The 18184-nt window shown below is 45.6% G+C and overlaps 1 protein-coding gene across 1 annotated transcript in view; it reads right to left on the minus strand.

Moving 5' to 3' along the window:
• Positions 1 to 1916, minus strand: part of Snx8 (sorting nexin 8) — a 48747-nt gene extending 46831 nt beyond the window's left edge. The window contains exon 1 of the mRNA XM_031338523.1: positions 1762 to 1916. Coding sequence (XP_031194383.1) covers positions 1762 to 1855 — 94 coding nt within the window. The 5' untranslated portion in view covers positions 1856 to 1916. The remainder of the gene's footprint in view (positions 1 to 1761) is intronic.
• Positions 1917 to 18184: the final 16268 nt, after the last annotated feature.

The raw sequence follows: 18184 nt of genomic DNA on the forward strand, positions 1-18184 counted from the left end.
ATCAACCTGTGAAAGTTGGCTGCCTGAGCTCATTACCTCTGAAAGCAAACCCATCCTCAGGCCCAGGTGAGAGGGCTCAGCGCCTAACTGCATTTACACACACAAGCCCAACCACCTGAAGTTCCATCCCCAGTACTCAGTAACAGTGGAAAGAGAGAAGTGACTCCACAAGTCACTGCCATCCCTGTGCCAGGCCACACTGTCCACAAGAATGTCATGCACACAATAATAAATTTTCCCAAGAGTGATAACCAAAGGTGTTCTGATTCTAGCCCATCCAGCCAAAGGCTCCAGCAAGACACACTCCACATCAGTTTCTCCCAGAAGGAAGAACATCTCCTTCACCACGTCACCAGATTGGTGCCAAGTTTCATACAGAATGAACTGACAGGCTGACAACCCATTTTTCTACTTACGTTGCTACTGGGATGGCCTGTAAATCGTGAAGGGTTACATGACAATGACTAACACACAAGTCACACCACTGCCCAAGATCTGTCAAAAATCCAGGTGAAATCCTTTCTAACGTCAGCCATTAGCTGAGTTCTGCATGAAATAATATGGAAGATCTCAAATTTGTCAAGACATACATCTCTGACCCATCACCACTGCTACAAGCCATAAAGAACTGCTTTAAGAATCAGACAGGGGCTCAGAGCCCAGGCTCAAGAGCTCTTGCAGAGGCCATGAGTTTGGGTTCCAGCAGCTATACTGAGTGGCTAACAAGCATGTGAAACTGGCTTCCGGGGGAATCTAACATATCTGTTCTCCAAGAGCACCAGCGCGCACACAGACACACACACACACACACACACACACACACACACACACACACACACAGTTAGAAATATTTTTTTAAGAAAACATTTTTTTAAATTTTATTTATTTATTATATGTAAGTACACTGTAGCTGTCTTCAGACACCCCAGATGAGAGCATCACATCTCATTACGGGTGGTTGTGAGCCACCATGTGGTTGCTGGGATTTGAACTCAGGACCTTTGGAAGAGCAGTCAGTGCTCTTAACCACTGAGCCATCTCTCCAGCCCTAAAAAAAAAAGCATTTTTAAAAGGCATAAGTAGCTCTGGATCAGACTCCTTTTCTCAAGGCGCCCAGGTATATACACTTAAGTGGTGGCTCCAACATACAACCTCAAAAATACAATGTTTTATCCAACAAGACCCAAAGACTGTTGACCAACTCCGAGGGGAGTTCCACCCAGTCAGTGCGTCTCTCCATCCTTCTAAGGCGTTCATTCACGTCCTCCCTCCCCTGAGGTTAAAAGTACTACCCTAAACCCTTCGTCCCAAGAGAAGAACCTGTCTTTCCACCAGTGCTCTAGATGGCCATACTCAGTGACACTTGGTCAGACCTGGCTGAAACACACCAGGCCCAGCTCCACCCTTGCGCCTCTGGCCACATGGATAAGTCCCCACAGTCCACAAAGCCGGGGACCCCAGGAAAAAAGAGTCTTATACCGAAGACACATCCCTTTCCCTGGGCATGGTCACTCATGAATATAAACCACTCTCTAGACGACGTCTCCAAAGTGGGATCAGAAAAGACCCAGGTGCAACTCCACACGACCGCGCGCTAACGGAGGGCTGAAAGAGCAGCGTCCCAGGGAGCAGAGGGAAGAGGCTGGCCCCAAGACTGTCCACCCACCCACTCCCGGCCAGGCGAGGTGTGGCGCCGACAGGTGGTCCCCGAGTGTGAAGCACCTGGCTCTCCACACAGGGCCATCGGGCCGCGTGCCCTACCTGTCGCCGGCGGATCCGCCTCCTCGTCAGCCTCCGCCTCAGCTGCTGCAGCGACTGCCGGCGAGGGCAGCGGGTCCATCGCGCGGCCAGTCATGTGAGCCCGCTCGCCCACGTGACTTCCTCCCGCGCCCGCCCGGCCAGCCCCGCCCACGCCAGCTCTTGTCCGGCGTGGCCACGCCCACGTCAACCTCGCCACGCCCCCCCGCTCACACCAGTCTGTGAGGCCACGCCCCGACCACGTGGCCTCGGCCCGGGCTGTGTTCAGCAGCTCCGGTCCAAGACTGAGTGCTGGTGCGTGTACCGCCCCAGTAGCCTAGTGCTACCGCCCTCCGGTTCGTTCCCACTGCCCCGCTCTTAGCCAGCGGCTGTCATCTTCGTGCCCACTCACTCACCGACGCTGCCATTCATTCTTGCATTCGCTCGCCCACTCACCACATGCTCTGTGAGTCCCAGAGCAGGACCTGTGAAAGGTGCTACGGTAGACCCAGACGCGTTCTAGTAGCTTCTGGGATTTGGAGCACATGAAGGATGGCTAGAGAGCAAGTCCTCTGACTATAATAGGTCTCTGAAGATTACTAATGAGGAACAACATTCCATAACTGTTTGCAGATAACCAAGCTATTCTCCATTCTGCTGTGGATTGAACTCATAGGCTTCCACGTACTGAGCTGACTCTCTACTGCTGAGGTATATCACCAGCCCTTTATTATTTATTTATATATTTTTTTTATTTTGTTTCAGACAGGGTCTCAATATATAACCCTGGCTGTCCTGGAACTCACGATGGCTAGCCTCAAACTCAGAGATCTGCATGTCTCTCCCTCCTGAGTGCTGGGATTGAAGATGTACACCAGGACGGACGTTGGGTTTATATATTTATTTTGGCTCAGGGTCTAGTTACCCAGGCTAGACTTGAACTCCCTCTGTAGCTAAGGCGGACCATCCTCCGGACCATCCTTCTGCCTCAGCCTCCATAGGAGCTAAGTTGAACATACATACCTCTAGGCCTGGCCCTCCTGATCGAGAGAAGGAAGCAAGGATGTAGGAGCACACAGGAGCAGTGTCTAAAGTGGGGATGAATGAATGAGGGCTGAGTCCAGAACTGCAGAGATCACCAGGCAGTGGTGGCACATGCCTTTAATCCCAGCACTTGGGAGGCAGAGGCAGGTGGATTTCTGAGTTCTAGGCCAGCCTGGTCTACAGAGTGAGTCCCAGAACAGCCAGGGATACACAGAGAAACCCTGTCTCAAAAAAACAACAACAGAACTGCAGAGATGCCCCAAGCAAATGTGAACTGGTCTTCCTCCAGAGCTAAAATCAAAGAGGAGAATTCCTGGAGGGCAACACCAGCCTTTAATACCAACCTTCTGAGAGGCAAGTGGGTCACTGTGAGTTCAAGACCAGTCTGGTCTATATACTGAGTTCCAGGCCAGCCAGACTTATGTAGAGAGACTCTGGCTCAGAGAGAGAGAGAGAGAGAGAGAGAGAGAGAGAGAGAGAGAGGAAGAAGGAGAAGAAGAAGGAGGAGGAGAAGGAGAAGGAGGAGAAGAAAAAGAAAGAAAGAAAGAAAGAAAGAAAGAAAGAAAGAAAGAAAGAAAGAAAGAAAAAAGAAAGGCAACCCAAACTGTATATGGATGCTTTGTCCCCAAGAAAGGAAAAGCAAAGAATGTCTGGGAGAAGAGGGTAATAAGATTCCATCGGGGAGGGCCTTATTTTACAGTAAAGACCTTGCCTCTCCAGACATTGATGGCTAATGATTTCCGTGGAGTGGGCTGAGGCCTCCAAGGTTGGAGCCCTAGGATGCCTTTCAGTCTCCCTTCTAGTGACTCTAAAGCTTTAAAATCCCTAAGTGGGGCTGTAGCTGCATTTAGTTCCCTTTATTTTCCAGGACTACAACCTATTGTATAGAGTTACAACAGGGCCCCAGATCTTAGCTCCATCATGGGAGTAGCATCCAGGCTATAAAACTCAGCACATAACACCAGCAGCCAAAAATGAAGACCTAATCCATCAAAGCCCATCCTCCTGGGAAAGTGCTAACCTTGCCTTTCAGCTTCTCTAGTTCTGCTTCTGGCTAACTGTCCTTGTTAACCGAAATATGTCAACCCAGACATACTTGGTTTTCATGTTTAAAAGCTCACCCTAAGGAAGGTTCAGTGCAACTCTGGGATCCCATCAGCGTGATCCCCAGAGGGCTAATATTTTCGATTGGCTTACACTTATGTCAGAGCAGTCTTCTCTGGCAAATACCCCACAACAAAAGAGGTTCAAAAGTTTGGGTAGAAACACTTTTTTAAGCATTGAGATTTTTGTATGTTTTGGGAAACAAGATCTCTTATAGTCCTGGCTGATCTCAAACTATATAATTGAGGATGACCTTAAACTCGTGTGTGTGTGTGTGTGTGTGTGTGTGTGTGTGTGTGTGTGTGTGTTTAGAGTTTGGAGGACAACCTCCAACACTATTTCCCCTGAGGAGCCATCCATCTTGGACATCTAGGCCAGCAAACTTCAAGGATGAGCCTGTCTTCCCTGAAACTACAACTCCCACCATACTTAGCTTTCTCCTGCAGGATTGATATCTTCGTGCCTGCAAAGCAAGCACTTTCCTGGCTGAGCTCTCTGCCCAGCTCCTCGAATAGTTCTGTTCCTCCTGTCTCCAACTACTTTGTGCTGACAGTACAGGCATGGACCACCACTCACAGTTTTGTAGACAGCTGGATGGATGGAAGTAAGGGATTTAAACATGCTGGGGAGGCATTCTACCAAATGTAGCCCCATCATAAGCTTTTTTGGTATTTGTTATTGTTGCTTGTTTTTTAGTATAATATCTCTAGTGATGGAAATATCTCTTTTAGGGCTGAGTGTCCAAGGTCTCTCATTCTCTGCATAGCATCTGACTTGGGCTGTGTGGTCTCATGCTGCAACAATGGGAGCCTTTGCCCATCATTCTTTGGAATTCAGGTGTTGCCTTTCTGTATTGGCCCTGCCCTTGGCCTAAAGAGCTAACAGGCAGCTAGAGATCTCTGACTTCGAGCTGCCATCAATTGGGACCTGAAGAGATGGTTTAGGAGTTAATGGCAATGGATGTTTTTCTAAAGGACCCAGCTTTATTCCTAATACCCACATGGTACCTCCACATGTAACTCCAATCCATGGGACTCTAACACCCTCTTCCTGGCCTTGAATGACACTGCAGGAGTCTACATAGTGCACAGGCATACATGCAGACAAAACACCCATACACATAATATAATAAATAAATTTTATAAATAAATATAGCTCATTTTGGTTTCATAACAATGTAAAACAGTTTTCAAGTTTGAGTTGTTGGTCTTAAACGTTCTCTCTCCAAACTTAGGACACCTCAGCGTCCCAGTACACCAGGACCCCTTTCACCCATGCACGCAGAGACGATCAACAAGAATTCTGCAGAGGGACATCCAGCAGCTTTCTCAAGCCACAATGGAGATCACAAGATCCTATGACTCTTAGTGTTCCCATCTGATGGCTACTTCCTTCCTCCAAACTGGCTTCCTTTCAGCTGCTGTTGCCTTCAAATGATACACTCAGCACATTCCCTGAGCGAGCACAGATGCTCTTGAGCACACACACACACACACACACACACACACACACACAGAGAGAGAGAGAGAGAGAGAGAGAGAGAGAGAGAGAGAGAGAGAGAGAGAGAGAGAGCTCATTTCCTGGCTTTTGACACATAACTTTGTCTCCTGAAGATGGTAAGATTTTTGGTTTTGGTCTTTTAAGACAAAGTCCCTTGAATCTATGGTTGCCCATTAACTTACTGTGTAGCCAAGGATAAGCTTGAATTTATGATCCTTCTGCTTTTGCCTCCCCGAGACTGGTATGTAGACATGCACCACCATGTCTGACTCACATGGTGCTGGGGATGGAACCCAGGGCTTTGTGTATACCAGGCAAGCATTCTATCACCTGAACAGCCCCTACCTGTATCTGTGGTTATGATTCTTCTCAAGGTATCCAGTCAGAAGTCAGGAACAGATCTAACCACAATCAATGAAGACATCAAGTCACCTGAGTCCCCTAAATCTTAGCTTTTTTAAAGGAAAAACAAACATTAAAAAAAGTACTTGCCAAGTACAATGCCAAAGGCCTGGAATTCTGGAACTCATGATCAGGAAACCAAATCTATCCACCATGGTATAACCCTGGGGAGGCAGAGGCAGGCAGATCTCTGTGAGTTGGAAGCCAGCCTGGTCTATAGGACAGCCAGGGCTACATAGAGAGACCTTGTATCAGGAAAAGAGAGAGAGAAAGAGAAAGAAAGAAAGAAAGAAAGAAAGAAAGAAAGAGAGAAAGGAAGGAAGAAAGAAAGAAGGAAAGAGAGAAAGAGAGAAAGACTTGCCTAAAGGCAATCTGATGGAGGTATTTTTTCAATAGAGGATTTACCCAGATAACTCAGCTTGTGTCAAATTGACAAAAACCCTAATCAGCACAGATAGCAGATAGAGTTCCGCTAACGGCTGGCTTTGCTGCTTTTAGCCTTGCAGGTCTTCCAAGTGTGGGGATTAAATAAGCTTGCTTTGTTTTCTACCTGCTGTGTGTTCTTGATTATTGGTCTCTTTGTCTAAGGCAATAGTTCCCAACCTTCCTAGTGCCTCGACGATTTAAAACAGTTATTCATGTCGTGATGATCCCCTAACCATAAAATTACTTTAGTTGCTACTTCCTAACTAGTTTTGCAGTAACTATGAGATGTAATGTAAATATCTGATGCACAAGGTACCTGATATATGACCCCCAACTGTGGTCTACGGGATGCTTTGGGGTCTCTTTCCTGAAACAAGTGGAGGCTACCTTTGAAGCCATCTTTACGTAGTTGGTTACAGTTAGCATCCTTCTGTCCGTTTATAAGAACTAGCTGCACTAGCAGGAAGGACACATGAAAGCACAGTTATATCTGGTGTATTCTCCAGAAGACCGGCTGGCCTATCGTCAATGGCCCAGAGCCCTTTGAGTCCTCTTACTGTTTAGCCTGGTTACCCCATACATAAATGGAAGCTCTCTTATTTATCTTTTTCAGTGTCTCAGACTTTGATGTGTTAATCGTTGATCTCGATTGCTTGTTTGAGACAATCTCACTATGTAGCTCTGTCTGGCTTAGCACATACAGAGATTCATCCTCCCCAGCAATGGGATTATTGGCATGCACTAGCACATCATGCTTGACTCCGCCTCTAACCCTAGCTTCTGTTCTCACTTCAACTTGCATGAGCATCAGCTACTTTCCACCTTGGGCTCTTTTCCATGGTCACCTACAGAGAGGTGCCTCCTGCCTCCTAAGATCTCATGTGAACATTGAAACGCAGGCTGTTGATTCCAGGGACCACAGTCACAGCCCTGGGGTGTTGACCATGTGCTGTGAGTCAAGCAGTTCAACCTCACACCCGGAAATCCCACCCCACCCATAAGTTCTCTTTTCTGGGTGCGAGCGCTGTGACAGCCACCCAGGAGAGAAACTCTAAAAGCAGAGAAAATTATGATCATTTCAATTAAGACAGTAATGGCCCCTAAAATGCATTACACACGGAACTATGTGACGACACAATGCCTGGTGGTAATCAGTACCCACCTGCTCCTTAAATACTGAACGGCATTACAGGTCAATTTAGGACAACTGATTATAGCATAGACTGGCCATAAAGTCACTATGTATAGCTCTAACATAGATTTAAACTCAAGGCAGTCCTCTGGCTTCAGTATATATAACCCCCTTGCCGTGTGTGTGTGTGTGTGTGTGTGTGTGTGTGTGTGTGTGTGAGAGAGAGAGAGAGAGAGAGAGAGAGAGAGAGAGACAGAGAGAGAGAGACAGAGAGAGAGAGAGACAGAGAGACAGAGAGACAGAGACAGACAGACAGACAGACAGAGACAGACAGACAGAAGGAGAGAGGGAGAGAGAGAAAGAGAGAGAGAGATGGAGACAGAGAGAGAGGGAGGGAGAGAGAGAGAGAGGGAGACAGAGAGACAGAGACAGACAGACAGACAGAGACAGACAGAGACAGACAGACAGACAGACAGACAGAGACAGACAGGCAGACAGGCAGACAGACAGAGACAGACAGACAGAGACAGACAGACAGAGACAGACAGGCAGACAGGCAGACAGACAGAGACAGACAGACAGAAGGAGAGAGGGAGGGAGAGAGAGAAAGAGAGAGAGAGATGGAGACAGAAAGAGAGGGAGGGAGAGAGAGAGAGAGGTTGTGCATCCTGTGGTCTGAGTGTAGAGCTCAGACAATGACTTGTGGGAGCTGGGCTCTCTACTTCTACCATGGAGGTCCTAGAGATCAAACTAAGACAGGGAACAAACTCAGGTCACTAGGCTCTGTAGCAAGCAACTTGACTACTGAGCCCTCACACCAACCAGCTCATGGCTGGAATTTCAATGCTCCTGTGTGAATCCTGATCCTGCCACACTCCTGTATATAAGATTTGTATATCTAGCAGGGCAGTGGTGGTGCATGACTTTAATCCCAGCACTTGAGAGGCAAAGGTAGCAGGACCTCTGAGTTCAAGGCCAGCCTGGTCTACAGTGCAAATTCCAGGACAGCCAGGAATACACAAAGAAATACTGCCTCAAAAAAAAAAAATTTTTTTTTTTTTTGCATAAAGAGCATGGATAGTAGGCAGGTAGGAAGGAAAATAGGGGGGTAATTTAGATAAAGAGAGGGAGTGGGCGTTTTTGGCAGGGATGGATGGATAAGACCCTCTGGGATCATCCACACATCTTCACTCATTCACATTTTCTGTGAGCTTAGAGACAACCCCAAGCTGGTAAAATCCTCTAGACACACAACAGCGTATCTCCCCTGAAAGCCAAGTGCTCCTGCCTCCTGTGATGGGAGCCATCAACAGTAAAGACAGGGAAGGGATGTGGTTCGGTTGGCAGGCTGCTTGCCTAGCATGTACAAAACCCTGGGTTCCATCCCCAGAGCCACATAAAACAAGCATGGTGGCTCAAGCTGTAATCTTAGCACTTGGGGAAGTGGAGGCAGAAGTTCATGAGTTCAGGGTCATCTTTGGCTACAATATTAAGTTTGAGGATAACCTGAACTACATGAGATTCTGAAGAGAGACAGACACACACATACAAACACACACAAAGAGACACACACACAGACACACACAAACACCAGGGGGTGCTGTGTGAAGCATGGGCCGAGATCGACACGTGCAGGTGAGCTGAATCTTCACCTGTATTCTTTCCACAATCAGGTACCCAAGGACTCCTAGCATTGGGGCGTCAAGCTCTCAGCCATAGATTATGCAGGAGGAAACCATGGCCCTTGCTCAGCGCTACCTTCTACGAAGCTAGCAAGAGCAGTGGCAGCAGACATGGCTCTAGGTGATTTCTTAAAAATATATTATGGGGCTGGTGATGTAGACTGGAGGTAGAACACTTATCCGGCATATGCAAAGTCCGGGCTTCAATACCTTATACAAGAATAAAAGGAAAAAACAAAAAAGTCAAACCTTACTTCTAGCTGGAATTGATGATACACAGTTGTGATCCTAGCACTGGAGAGACTGAGGCAGGAAGATTAAAAGGTCAAGACTGGGCTGGAGAGATGGCTCAGTTGTTAAGAGCAATGGCTGCTCTTTCCAGAGGACTCTGGTTTAATTCCCACCACCCAGATAGCAGCTCACATCTGTACTTGGTACACTGTAGAAACCATAAAATTCAGAGCTTGGGACCATAAATAAAATTTTATTGAAACATGGTCACCTTATTGTTAGGAATACACAGCAGCAGAGTTAAGCTCCCAGAGACTAGTAGAGTGAGTTGCCTTCCTAGAATCCTCCAGTGAGGGGCTGAGATGTGGCTCAGTGGTAGAGCCCCTGCCTAGAATCTCCCAGTGAGAGACCAGGGGCGTGGCCCAGTGGTGGAGCCCCTGTCTAGAATCCCTCAATGAGGGGCTGGGGGTATGGCTCAGTAGCTAGCATGAGTTCCATTCCTAGCACTCACAATAATTAAATAAATGAACAAATAAGTGGAAATAAGAAAAGTAGTCTAGGGAAGAGCTACTGAAAACATTGGGTTTGACATATGATTGTGTGGGGTTTTTTTTCAATCATCTTTTTGCTAATCATGTACATAATTTGAGACTGTAGAGATGGCTCAGCACTTAAGAACACTGGTTGCACTTCAGAGAACGTGGGTTCAATTCCCAGTATTCACATGGTAGCTCAAACTGTCTGTAATACCAGTTCCAGAGAATCTAACACTCTAACACTCTCGCACAGACATACATCCACATTAAATAAAATAAATTATTATTTTAAAGAAAGAAAGGAAGGAAGGAAGAAAGGAAGGAAGAAAGGAAGAAAGAAAGAGGGCTGGAGAGATGGCTCAGCAGTTAAGAGCACTGACTGCTCTTCCAAAGGTCCTGAGTTCAAATCCCAGCAACCACATGGTGGCTTACAACCATCTGTAATGTGTTTGAAGACAGCTACAGTGTACGTATACATAACAATAAATAAATAAATAAATCTTTAAAAAAAGAAAGAAGGAAGGAAGGAGAGAAAAGAAAAGAGGAGGAAAGAAAAGAGGAGAAAAGAAAAGAAAGGAAAAGAAAAGAAGAGAAAAGAAAAGGAAGTCAGGCATTGGTAGTGTATGTCTTTAATCCCAGTAGGCAGATCTCTGCGAGTTCGAGGCCAGCCTGGTCTGCAGAGTAAGTTCCAGGACAGCCAGGGCTACACAAAGAAACCCTGTCTCAAAAAGTCAAAAAGAGGAAGGAGAAGGAAGAGGAAGAGGAAAAGAAAAGAAAAATACATTTTTAAAAAGAAAGAAAAAAATCTGTGCTTGATATAAAAAAAATTAAACCTAACAGCTGCTGCAGAAAACCATGACTTTCTCTTAGTTCTTCCACTGATAGTCATCCATCTTCCCAGGTCCACGAGGCCTTCTGTCTGGAGGTTCTGGTCAATAAGTGAAGCCTCCTACTGCTCCCTTCCCTGGACCTCATTTGGGAGCCACGCTGGCTAGTTTTAGGTTAGCTTATACAAGCTAGAGTTACTGGAAAAGAGGGGACCTCATCTGGGAAAATGCCTACAGCCTGGAGAGATGGCTCAGTGGTTAAGAGCACTAACTGCTTTTTCCAGAGGTTTTGAGTTCAATTCCCAACACCCACATGGTGGCTCACAACCATCTCTAATGGGATCAGATGCCCTCTTCTGGTGTGTCTGAAGACAGCTACAGAACTCATATACATAAAATAAATCTTTTAAAAAAGAAAGAAAGGAAGGAAGAAAGGAAGGAAGGAAAGAAGGGAGAAAGAAAGAAAATGCCTCCATTAAGATTCTACTGCAGATAAGCCTATAAGGAATTCTCTTAGTGACTGGTATATGATAGGGCCCAGCACATTGTGGGTGGTTCCATTCCCTGGGCTGATGGTCGAGGGGTCTACAAGAAAGCAGGCTACACAAGCTCTGAGGAGCAAGCCATTAAGCAGCCCCCTCCATGGCCTCTGCATGAGCTCTTGCATGAGACCTTCTCTGGGAGATTTAGACTCTTCTGTTTACTACAAAAGCCTCCCTCCACCACGATCCTTGGTGAAGAGAGGGTCCGTCCTTGCTTGCCCAAACTGTTTTATTTTAGGGTGGATGTGAATGCATACACTTTATTCAGGGTGAACCAAGGATTAAATACCTTTTGTGGGAAGAAATGCCCAGGAAGGGAAGCTCATTTGTTGGGCCTTATCCGGGGCCTGGTGGAACAGCTTTGTGTAGCCCTGGCTGTCCTGGAACTTACTCTGCAGACCAGGCTGGCCTCGAACTCGCAGAGATCTGCCTACTGGGATTAAAGACATACACTACCAATGCCTGACTTCCTTTTCTTTTCTCTTCTTTTCTTTTCCTTTCTTTTCTTTTCTCCTCTTTTCTTTCCTCCTCTTTTCTTTTCTCTCCTTCCTTCCTTCTTTCTTTTTTTAAAGATTTATTTATTTATTATTGTTATGTATACGTACACTGTAGCTGTCTTCAAACACATTACAGATGGTTGTAAGCCAGGCTTGATTTTTGCAATCTGTCCTGGTCATTTCCACTGTGGAGTAATTCAGCACGACCTACATGACCTGGTTGAACCCTTGTCTGCCCAGCAACTGCTGACCCGGAATAATCTCATTGGCCCCACCAGATCATCCCATACCCCTTGTCATCTCATCTGCTCCATAAAAGCGAGAGACTGATACAATAAAGCGACCTCCTGCTTTGACAAGACATCCAGTTTGGTGTGTTTCTTCTCCGGTCGGTTGCTGACATTCACCATCCTGCTTGCTCCGGAGGGTCCTGGCTTCTCTCCTCACAGCTATCTGCAGGCAAAGAGCTGACACTCGTTGGCTGAACATTTGGGGCCTATCTAGATACCTCATTATCATGGAAAACTCCAGGATTTATGCTTATATTCGTATGTTAATTTGAGTCCCCCTCCTTTTTATTTCTTTTTTTTTTCATTCAGCTATCACATACTGGTCCCTGTTTTTGTTTTTTTATGAATATTTTTTCTTAAATATTTATTTTACTTTTCTTTACATACCTGGGTTTGGGTTTGTGCACATGAGGGCAGGTGACCTCAGAGGTCAGATTTATCAGAGCCCCCTGCAGCTGGAGCTCCAGGCAGGTGGGTGTGAACGGTCTTTGTTTGGATGCTGGGAATGGAACTTGTGTTGTCCTCTGTGAGAGCTGAGCCACTTCTCCAAGCCAACATGTCTGATTCCTTGGCTGCCCTGGTTTTTTTTTTTTTTTTTTTCTATTACAAAGGACCAAAACAATTCAAGAAAGAAAGGCTTTATTTCACTTACAGATTTCAATTCTTCACCAGCCCAGCAACCTAGAGGTTGGAACTAATCAGAGACCATGGAGGAACGATGCCAACTGGCTTGCTCCTCCTGGCATGCTCAGCTATCTTTCATACATAGCCCAGGCCCATCTGCTCAGGGGTGGCACTGTCCACAGTGAGCTGGGCCCTCCTATATCCATTAGCAATCAAGAGACTACCCCATGCCAATCTGGTGACGGAAACCCCTCAGTGGAGATCCCTTCTTCGAGGGTACTTGTTGTTGAGTTGACAAAAACCTACCCAGCACACTTAGCATTCTACCAGGTTCAGTATCTCACGGCTAGAGAGTGTTTGTTTCACCTGCTTCCTGTGTCCCTTCTGCTTGAGTGGTAACTCTCAAGAGTGGAATGGCAGGTTAAGCTGCACCCCACCCGCAGTGAGGGTTCACTCTAAAAATTTGGGGTCATAAGAAGGAAAGAAACCCTTTCATAGTAACACTCATCCGGTCAATACCCAAAGAGAAGCCAGCCCTGCACAGAAATGTTTTGCAGCTTATATAAATTTTGAACTAGAACATTCCACATAAACTGTCACCTGTAAATTTCCTTTAGGTCCCAGCGCCAAGTCACACTTGTTGAGCAGTAAAACATGATTCACCAAGACAGAAACTGTGACATTGGCCAATTCTGGACAAATGAAAGATTTACATAGCAAAGCTATTGTCCCAGCTACTGTAAACTGATATTATTGTTAACTGAGGTTGCTCTGCCTGCCTGGCTGAACTATGCTGTTTTTGATAAGTGACAGAGTTTAATGGACCACCGTAAGCCAGGGGTTCCTCCTTTAGAATGTCAGAGACTCACTCCTTAGCTAAATTCCACTTTTGGGTAACTTTATACTTCCTAAGCAATTTTATTGGTAAATCCTTTATAATAGTTTATCCCTCCCATTTTTCTCCTCCACCAAGAGCACACCTTTAATATAGAGCAAGAGAGATAAAGACAGTAAAAATCAGGAAGACGTGGGAAGAGAAAGGGGTCCCTTACCCTGAAACCTAGCTTAGGATTCCTGCTGAAAGTCAGGAAGTACCAACACACTAAAAGGTTACAACCACCATTGTGTAGCAATTTCCTCTGAGATGAAACAGCTCCTTAAGGGCTGGAGAGATGGCTCGGTGGTTAAGAGCACTGACTACTCTTCCGAAGGTCCTGAGTTCAAATCCAGCAACCACATGGCTCACAACCATCTATAAGGAGAACTGATGCCATTTTCTGGGGTGTCTGAAGACAACTACAGTGTACTTACATACAATAAATAAATAAATCTTTAAAAAGAAAGAAAGAAAGAGAGAGAGAAAGAGAAAGAAAGAAGGAAAGAAAGAAAGGAGGAAAGAAAGAAATAGTTCCTTAAGACTGGCCTGGCAGTGGTGGTGCATGCCGTTAATCCCAGCACTTGGGAGGCAGAGACAGGCGGATTTCTGAGTTTGAGACCAGCCTGGTATACAAAGTGAGTTCCAGGATAGCCAGGGCTACACAGATACACAGAGAACCCTGTTTCAAAACAACAACAACAACAACAAAAAAGACTCTCTGTTCTGGCCTGGAGAGATGACTTAGGAACACTGGCTGCTCTTCTAGAAGACTCAAGTTCAATTCCCAGCACCCACACGGCAGTTCACAACTGTCTATAACTCCAGTTCTAGGGCATCTGAGACCCTCACACAGATATATTCAGGTAAAACACCAATGTACATTAAGTAAGTAACTAACTAAATAACTAGCTAACTAAATAATGGTGGTACACTCCTTTAAACCCAGCACTCAGCACTTGAGAGGCAAAGACAGAGATCTCTGTGAGTTTGAGAGAGAGTTCCAGGATACAGATACACAGAAAAACTCTGTCTCAAAAAACAAACCAAGCAAACAAAAAGACTCAGTGTTCCAATGGGGGAGTGGAACATTTATTTCATCCTGCAGCAGAGCTCCATAAGATTCCAGAAACACACAACTCCCTAGCTTTAGGAAGTCCCTGAAACTCATTAGGCTCACCCTTCCCCAAATTCTAAGCTCTATAAACACCCTCCAACCTATCAGCTGCCTACAGGTTCCCCAGGTAGCTCCAGGTTCCCAGCTTTCACGAGGTCTGTCACCTGTTCTCTGTCACCTGTGCTAGAGTGGGCTTTTGGTGATGTAGCCATACAACCTCATTTAGCATGAGAAAAACATGTTGGCATAACTCAATGCTCAGTTATCCAGTACGTTCCATAACTGCATTAACAAGTATACTGATCCTCTGTTAAACTAATTAAAAAAGAAAAGAAAAAAAAAAGCCCTTGGGCTAACCCTTTAGTTCCATTTGCAGATACACCCATATCTAGACTCAGTTCCATCCCCTCTCTACCTCAAATACTCAGGGAAGAGAAATAAACTAGTCTATACATTTCTTTTCCCTGAATTTAAACTTTGGTTAATCTTTCTAAAAATTATTTTAGATTCATTTATTTTTGACATATATGAGTGGTTTTGCCTGCATGTATATATGTACACTACATGTACGTTTTGAATCCAGGAAGTCAAAAGAGGGTATCAGATCTACTAGAACTGGAGTTACAGACAATTGTAAGACACTATAAAGGTGCTAGGAATAGAACCTGGGTCCTCTGTAAGAGTAGCAAGTGCTCTTAACCACTGAGACATTGCTCCAGTGAAGGAGAAACTTAAGGGTTCTTTGCAAAGTCGGTTGGATGGGACAAACATGTAAAGGAGTGTTTTCCTGAAGTGGACCCAGGCAAAAGACTAAGGCAGGCTTGTGAAGGAACCTTTAGCTGAAGCAGACATATGACAGTACACATGGTGAAGGATTCTTTACTAACTGTCCCGCGCTATCTCCCGCCAGCAGGAACAACGCGGCACACACAGGATCCTTCTGCAGTACAAGCTTTAATGTATCTTGAGAGCGAGATCACAAGCTTCAGTTGAGGAGGAGGACCCCGACTATCTCAAAAACCTTCCCTTATATAGAGCTCTATGCCTGCCTCAGACGTGGCGACTCATAATAGGCTGTGGGACAATCAGGCCATTTGACATGACCAAAGGCACTCCGCCGCAGATCGTTGGGATTTACAGGCACACACGCACAAGGCGTTTTTATGCTAACGGCAAGCCAGATGTCATCGCCATCTTGTAATGGCGATGTGCTTATGAAGTGGCTTCCCACAACTAACAACATGAAAATATTGGAAAATATTGCATAGTTGAGCTCCATTTGTTGGGACTCCACAGAGAGAAAAATACACCAAAAACCTTCTGGTGTACTACAGTTTCTTGCTGCTTCCTTGAACTCAGGCTGATTGGCAGAGTGATGTCAGTTAAGACAGATGCACGTGCTGAGGTAAGACCCATGGAGAAGACTTGTTGTTTAGAGGGAGTATAAACAGGACTCGAATGGACAGTGACAGAGACTGAGCTAGGCTTGCCTATAGAGCTAGCTGTACAATGATGGTAGATCTTGTGTCTTCATTGACCTTTCCTTTGCTGAGAGAGGCATAGCCAAGACTTCCCCTGGCCTTCCTGCTGGCCCTGGTCCATCCTGCTGACTTGAGCCAAGGCTGAGACCTGTTATTGATTTGTGTTTGCTAACCCGACTCTACCAAACTGGAATGCTGGTGTATCCATGAAGCCTTTGGTGAGTGGATCAAGCTGCCACTGCTAACCTGTGAACTGAACTGCTGATTTCCAGACAACACAGAAAGGAGTTGCTCCAAAGGATCTTTCTTTCTTCCTTTCTTTCCTTCTTTCTTTTTTCTTTTTCTTTTTTTGGATTTTTGAGACAGGGTTTCTCTGTGTAGCCCTGGCTGTCCTGGATCTCACTCTGTAGACCAGGCTGGCCTCAAACTCAGAAATCCACCTACCTCTGCCTCCCAAGTGCTGGGATTAAAGGCATTTGTCACCACTGCCTGGCATCCAAAGAACCTTTCTAAACAGATCCACTTCTCCTGCTCCAACCCCTATCCTTTCTTTTCCACTACCTCCAGTGGGTGGTGGACAACAAGGAAGGTTAAAGCATTTAAGAACGTTCATTAAAAATAAGGATTGAGCCGGGCGGTGGTGGCGCACGCCTTTAATCCCAGCACTTGGGAGGCAGAGGCAGGTGGATTTCTGAGTTCGAGGCCAGCCTGGTCTACAGAGTGAGTTCCAGGACAGCCAGGGCTATACAGAGAAACCCTGTCTCAAAAAAAACAAAAAAAAAAAAAACAAAAAAAAAAAAATAAGGATTGAAAAAAATTAAAATTATACTCCAGCCCTTCTATTTTCTCAACATAGGGTTTCATGTTTCCCAAGCTACCTGCAAAGTCCCTGCCTAGCTTGGGATTGTAAGAGGGCTCCAGACCCTAGTAGGCCCTAGACCTTAGCATAAATGACTCCATGATGGAGGTACCATTCAGGCTGTAAAACTCAACACATAGACAGAACCAATAGCCAAAACAAAAACAAAGACCTAATCCATCAAAGTGTATAGTTCTGGGAAAGTCTCTCAATGTACTAACCCTCTTTTTGGCTTCTGTAATTAAGCTTCTTCTGGCTAACTGTTCTTGTTAACTGAAGTATGTCAACCCAGAACATGTTCTTTGTGCTTAAAAACTCACCCTGAGAAAGGTACTGGGCTATACAGGGATCCCAAACACCCAGTCTAGTCAACATCTGGCTAATGAAGACTTTCTATTGGCTTAAACCACGTCTGAACAGTCTTCTCTGGTGAATATCCCACTGCAGGGATAACCTTGAACTCCTGATCTTCCTGTTCCTATCTCCTGAGTGCTGGAATTACAGATGTGTATCACCACACATTTTCTGGGGGCTTTGGAGATGAACCCCAAGGTCTTACTGCATATGAGGCAAGCTGGTCTACCAGCTGAGCTCTGTCCCCAGCCTCCTAACTTTACTTAATCTTTAAGCCTTGTACACCACAAGCATCCTTGGGTAAGGTAACTTAAAAAGCCACAAAATCCTACAGAATCATGATAAAGAGAATCCAGGGAGCTGCTTTCTGGGATGGCTGCACTCATGTTTTGGGTATGTACTCTTGTTTCTTGAACCATCTCCCACTACAAGCCTGATCTTAGCTGGAAACTGGTTATTTCTTCTCTGTATCCTCACTCTGATTTTCTTTTCTTTTTTTTTCTTTTTCTTTTTTGGCTTTTTGGTTTTTTGGCTTTTTGAGACAGGGTTTCTCTGTGTAGCCCTGGCTATCCTTGGAACTTACTCTGTAGACCAGGCTGGCCTCGAACCCAGTAATCCACCTGTCTCTGGCTTCCAAGTGCTGGGATTAAAGGTATGTGCCACTACTGCCCTGTCTAAGGTGCAAGGGTCCAGCTTTCCTTCAGTGGTTCTCCCTAGGTGGGGGTGGGGAGCTACTGCCACCACCCATACCTGAAAAACAGGAAATGCAAGAAAAAAAAATCTTCTGTGAATTTCCATTACTGGCCAAAGGCATAAGATCTTTATGTCTCTCCATTGCCTCCGGGAAAATGAAGCCAGGGCACAGCTCCACAGCCAGGGACACTGGTCTCTATGGCCCATTCTTCCTAAGTCAAGCTGACTGCAT

The sequence above is a fragment of the Mastomys coucha genome, unplaced genomic scaffold (genome assembly GCF_008632895.1).
Source record: "Mastomys coucha isolate ucsf_1 unplaced genomic scaffold, UCSF_Mcou_1 pScaffold22, whole genome shotgun sequence".
Classification (NCBI taxonomy): Eukaryota; Metazoa; Chordata; class Mammalia; order Rodentia; family Muridae; genus Mastomys; species Mastomys coucha.